Here is a 6,338-nt window from a genome sequence, read left to right as displayed (position 1 = left end):
CCCCCCAACCCCCAACCCCCAAACCCTAAACCCCGCCCGCGAAACCCTAAAAAAGGGTTTGCGGACCTGTCGACGAAGGCCTTGAAAGCCACCGGGGAGAGGGCCTGTGCCTCTTCTTCGGAGTGTTGAGGGTTTAGGAGAATGACTCCTTTGCTGCCTCCTTCTGAAAGATCTTTATTTTTGAAGTGTTGAGTGAAAGCAAGTCTGAAAACTTCGTCAACGAGCGCCTTCGCGTTCTGTACGTACACCCCAAACCCCACACTTTTCACCAGCCGCAAACCCCCGCGCGCCACTTCGCTGCAGCGCACGTGCAGCCCGAGAGCAGCAGCAGCAAGATGGAAAACCACGGAAAAGGGTTTGTTTTGGAAGTCTTCTTTTGGCAAAAACTCTCCGCAGAGTCGAAATCCGAAGCCGCATTTGGCTGGCACGAAAAAATTAGTTTTTAAAATCGAAAAATTAAATTCCAGGAACTTCAAAAACACCGGAACGGCTTCGAAAGAGTCCAGCTGCGCCACAAGACCCCGCAACGGCGACGCTGCTGCTGCTGCTGCTGCTGCTGCTGCTGCTGCTGCTGCGCTCCCCAAACAACCGCTACGACCCGCCACCCGAGGGTTGTGCAAACTCTGCACACACCCACAAACAACAAAGTCAATCAGCAGCAAAAGCAGCAGCAGCAGCAGCAGCAGCAGCAGCAGCGGCATTGTAGTAGTAGTAGTAGCAGCAGCAGCAGCAGCAGCAGCAGCAGTGTAGTAGTAGTAGTAGTAGTAGCAGCAGCAGCAGCAGCAAAACAGCAGCAGCAGCAGCAGCAGCAAAACAGCAGCAGCAGCAGCAGCAAAACAGCAGCAAAACAGCAGCAGCAGCAAAACAGCAGCAGCAGCAGCAGCAGCAGCAGCAGCAGACCTCGAATTCCTTGTAGAGGAGCTTCAGCATTTGGGGGTTTTCTTTGACAACTTTGTAAATTAAGTCTTCCGTGAAAGGACAAACTTTCAGTCGAGTCCGCAGCTCGTAAACTTCCTGCATCGTCAGACTCTTTCCTGCAGCAGCAGCAGCAGCAGCAGCAGCAGCAGCAGCAGCAGCAGAAGCTGGGTGGCTAGCTGGGCACGACGGCGAGCCAGACAGCTGGCTGGAGAGGCACAACTGCTACCTAGCTAGCTAGCTAGCTAGCTAGCGAGCTAGCTAGCTAGATTCTGGAGCCAGCTAGCTAGCTAGCTAGCTAGCTAGCTAGCTAGTTGACTGGCTAGAAGGGTGGCTAGCTATCTGGCAAACTCGATGGCTAGCCAGCTAGCCAGAGGGCTAGCGACGTAGCTAGCTAGCTAGCTACTCAGGCTCCCACGACATAGCTAGCCAGTCAGATGGCTAGCTAGCTAGCTAGTTAGCTAGCTAGCCATCTTACTGGCTAGCTAGCTAACTAGCTAGCTAGCTAGCTAGCCAGCCAGCTAGCTAGCTAGCTAACTAGCTAGCTACTGAGGCAGCTAGCTAGTGAGGAAGCTTATGGGCCCCCAAAGGGCATAGGGGCCCCCCAGGGGCCCCCTGTACCCTCCAGGGGCCCCCTGGGGCCTCCCGGGGGCCCCCTGGGGCCTCCCAGGGGCCCCCTGGGCCCCCCCTGGAGGGTACAGGTACCCCTGGGGCCCCCCGGGGGCCCCCCGGGGCCCCCGGGGGCCCCCCGGGGCCCCCGGGGGCCCCTGGGGGCCCCTGGGGGCCCCTGGGGGCCCCCAAAAGGAGAAAAAGAATAAAATGGACCTCCGAATTGTTTGACAAGTTTTTCAATTCTGGGGAAACTGCTGCCGACGGTGGCGGAAAAGTGGAGAGCGAATTGGCAGGCGCAAAGGGCGTAGGCGGTTTCCTGGACAGTGAGGAGTCTTTCCTGAAAAGTTTAAAAGAAATAAATTAATTAAATTAATCAAATTAATTAAATTAATTAAATTAATTAAATTAATTCTTTTAATTGTTTTTATTTGTCTGTTTTGTTCTTTCAGCCGCAAAGAGCTCGCCGAGAGGCGCCTTGGAGCGGCAGCGCCGCTTCGTTTGGGGCTCGGGGGCGCCCTAAACCCTAAACCCTAAACCCTAAACCCTAAACCCTAAACCCTAAACCCTAAACCCTAAAGGCTGCACTGCGTACTCGGGCCAAGTTGGTGAACTTCGTTTTCGGCAGCGTAAACAGAATGCGCAGGTCCGTCAGCAGGTGGTCGATTCTGAACAAAAACAAAACCCTAAACCCTAAACCCTAAACCCTAAACCCTAAACCCTCAGGCTCGAATGAGGGAACAACTTCAGATGGCTGCTGATGTGAGGGCCTTGTCTCCAGGGTTTAGGGTTTAGGAGGCTTTACTAGGGTTTACGAGGGTTTATGAGGGCCCTTTAGGTTTACGAGGGTTTAGGGTTTATGAGGGTTTAGGGTTTAGGGCTACTGCGGATCCAGGCTGCCTCTTTGCATGCGATTTGTAAGGCCTAGGGTTTAGGGTTTATTAGGGTTTATAAATGCAGTATAACTCAAACCCTAAACCCTAAAAACTAGACCTTGAAGCCAGTGTTTAAAAAGCCTCTATAGCATTTCAGAGTTGAGACATTTTCAGGGTTTAGGGTTTAGGGTTTAGGGTTTGCCTTTGTTCTTGGCTCATTTGAGGGTTTGGGATTTCATCTTCGGGAAGGGTTTCAATAAAACTGTCCGAACTACGCCAGCGCCCCTACGGCCTAGGGCCTAGGGTTTAGGGTTTAGGGTTTAGGGTTTAGGGTTTAGGGTTTGCCTTTGTTCTTGGCTCATTTGAGGGTTTGGGATTTCATCTTCGGGAAGGGTTTCAATAAAACTGTTCGCACTACGCCAGCGCCCGTACGGCCTAGGATTTAGGGTTTAGGGTTTAGGGTTTAGGGTTTAGGGTTTAGGGTTTGCCTTTGTTCTTGGCTCATTTGAGGGTTTGGGATTTCATCTTCGGGAAGGGTTTCAATAAAACTTGTTATAATTGCTGCTCCATTTGCCAAAGGCTCCACATATTTCCTGCTGCTGTAGAAGCCCCACATCGTCACGCAGTCCTGCGCGCAAATCGAGGGTTTAGGGTTTAGGGTTTAGGGTTTAGGGTTTGGGGGGAAGGTTTGGGGGGTAGGGTTGGGGGTTTAGGGTTTGGGGTTTAGGGTTTGGAGGTGGGGGAAAGGAAGAGAACACTACAAAGGTGGGGGTTGGCTTGGAAATAGCAAAACCGTCAAAACCCTAATTTAGGGTTTTGCCTCAAAAATTAAAATTAAAAAAAAGAAATGGAGGAGAAATGGACCAAAAACAATCTAACGAAATAAATGAAGTCAAACAGAATTAAATTTAAATAAATAAATGGAAAAATAAAAACGAAATTAAAGACAGAACTAAAAGCAAATAAATTAAAAAACAAGAACCAAACGAAATAAATAAACAAAATAAAATAAACAAAATAACAAATATATTAATTAATCAATTAATTAATTAATTAATTAATTAATTAATTAACTTTTAAATTAATTTAATTTAATTTAATTTAATTAATTAATTTAAATTTAATAAAAAACTTACTCCCAGTTGCGAAAAGAAATCCTCCGTGTGGGGCCCACGGCGAAATGCCAAATCTGAAAATCAAATTAAATTAAATAAAATAAATTAAATTAAATAAATTAAATTAAATTTAATTTAATAAATTGAATTTGCATGTTTCATTTCATTTAATTGATCCATTTATTTAAGTTAATTTAATTAAATTTTAATTTAATTTAATTTAATTTGATTTAACAAATGTAATTAGATCAGATTAGTTGGACTATGTGATCGAAGTAAATTGAATTAAAAGTAAATAAATAAATAATTGAATTAATTTCCTTTTATTAACATATTATTTGAAATAAGAATAAGTAAATTAATAAATTAATTTTATTTAAATTAATTTTATTTGGAAATGTAGTAAAAGGAAAAACAAATGAAAGGAAAAATGAAGAAAGAAAAATGAAATTAAGAAAAAGAAACAAATAAAAAAGATTTGAAAAGAAAAAATAAAAGCGAATTAAAAACAAATAAATAAAAAAGTGAAAAAGAAAAAATAAAAAGATTAGAAAAGAAAAAGTAAAAACGATTTTTAAAAATAAATAAATAAAAATGAAATATTAAAAAGGAAAGAAAAAATCAGCTCAAATTATTTGCATTATTTATTTAAATTTAATTATTTAATTATTTTACTATTTGTTGCTTATTAGCTATCAATCGCCATTTATTCTTTTCAATTTATTATTTATTTATTATTTGATATTTATTTATTTATTATTTACTATTTATTTATTATTTATTTATTTATTTATTTATTTATTTATTTGTTTGCTTTTTAATTGTTTGAAAATACCAATTCTGTGTCCTGTGCCTCTAGGGACCTGAAGAAGAAAAAGAGAAAATTAAAATCAATTTAAATTAAATTACATCAAATTAAATTAAATTAAATCAAATTAAGTTAAATTAAATCAAATTTAATTTAATTAAATCAAATTAAATTAAATTAATTTAAAATAAAATAAAATTAAATTAAATTAAATATAAAAACTGACAACGTTGACGAAGAGGGCGAGGCCAGTGGAGTCGTCAACAACCTGAACACAAAATCAAAATTACTAAAAATAAATAATTTAATTTATTTATTTAATTAATTTAATTAAACTAATTGAATTAATTATATTGAATTAATTTAATTAATTTAATCAATTTAATTAATTTAATTAATTAAATTAATCTAATTAATTAATTAAGTCCAGATACTAAATTAATTAATTTAATTGATTAATTAAATTCACAACAATTAACTTCATTAACTAAATAGTTAAAAGCAACTTAAGTAACTAAATAATTAATAAGACTAAACAATAAGTTGAATTAATTAAAATCATCAGTTTAGCTAACTAGATTAGATAGTTACTTAATAAAATAGAGTAATTAATTAATTAATTTGATTAAATTAAATTAAATTAATTAATTCAATTAAAAATGTAATTAATTATTTAATTTAATTTAAAATTAATTATAATAAGTAATTAATTTAATTAAATAAAATAATTATCTCTAATTAGCTCTGTTGGTTTTTGCTCTCATACAAGTCATTAAGCACCATTAAATAGCTAACTTACGAACTAATTAGTCAAACTATTTATTTATTTATTTATTTATTTATTTATTTATTTATTTACTTAAAATGAATGAAATAATTAAATTAAACTAAAATTAAATTAAATTAAATTAAATTAAATTAAATTAAATTACTTGGGAATTGAGCTTTTCAAAGATACTGGCGGCGATAGTATTATCTTCGCTTTTGTAAAGGTATTTATACACCATTAAACAGCAAATTAATGAACTAATTATTTATTTATTTCCAATTATTTATTTATTTATTTATTTATTATTTAAAATGAATTAAAATGAATTAAAATGAATTAAAATAAATTAAATTACTTGAGAATTGAGTTTTTCAAAGATGCTGGCGGTGACAGTGTTATCTCTGCTTTCGTGAAGATATTTATACACCATTAAATAGCAATTTAATTAAATAATTAATTAATTAAACAAATTAATTAATTAATTAATTAATTATTTATTTATTTATTTATTTATTTATTTATTTATTTAAATTAAATTAAAATAAATTACTTGCGAATTGAGCTTTTCAAAGATGCTGGCGGTGACAGTGTTTTTTTTGCTTTCGTAGAAGTCGGTGTCCAGCAAAAGCGACAAGTCCTTTTCTTTCGGAGACAGCTGAAAAAAAAACAAAACAAATCAATTTAATTAAATAATTAAATTAAATTAAATTAAATTAAATTAAATTAATTAAATTAAATTAAATTAATTAAATTAAATTAAATAAATTAAATTGAATTAAATAAATTAAATAATTAATTAAATTGAATAAATAAAAGCAAGTCAAACAAACAGCAAACCAAACAAACGCCAAACAACAAATCCAGCAAAACGAAGAATCCAACAAACCCAAAAATACCAAATTAAACCAAATTAAACAATTAATTAAACCAATTAAATTAAATTAATTAAATTAATTAAATTAAATTAAATTAATTAAATTAAATTAATTAAATTAAATAATTAAATTAAATAATTAAATAAATAAATACTTCTTCAGGTTTCTTAGGAAACTTGGCGACTTGGAAAAAATAAGTTCGAAGTCTTTCTGCGCCGCCGTCCATTCCAAAGACGCTGCCGGTGCTGCGGTAGCACTGCATGCGCATTTGCTGCTTCCGCCGCTGCTGCTGCTGCCGCTGCTGCTGCTGCCGCTGCTGCTGCTGCTGCTGCTGCTGCTGCTGCTGCTGCTGCTGCTGCTGCTGCTGCTGCA

At 36.1% G+C, this 6,338-nt stretch overlaps 1 protein-coding gene across 1 annotated transcript; it reads right to left on the bottom strand.

Annotated features, from left to right (window-relative positions):
- Nucleotides 1-66: 66 nt before the first annotated feature.
- Nucleotides 67-6,338, bottom strand: ENH_00017200 (hypothetical protein; the record flags this gene model as incomplete). Its single annotated transcript, XM_013579251.1, has 6 exons — nucleotides 67-623; nucleotides 901-1,034; nucleotides 2,120-2,192; nucleotides 4,549-4,590; nucleotides 5,642-5,746; nucleotides 6,151-6,338. Coding segments are annotated over 6 exons (1,099 nt in total), but the record flags the coding sequence as incomplete, so codon positions are not given.

Source organism: Eimeria necatrix, genomic scaffold (genome assembly GCF_000499385.1).
Source record: "Eimeria necatrix Houghton genomic scaffold, Enh_scaff1561, whole genome shotgun sequence".
NCBI lineage: Eukaryota > Apicomplexa > Conoidasida > Eucoccidiorida > Eimeriidae > Eimeria > Eimeria necatrix.
The sequence above is the reverse complement of the archived record's forward strand: the minus strand, read 5'-3'. Positions and strand labels throughout refer to the sequence as shown.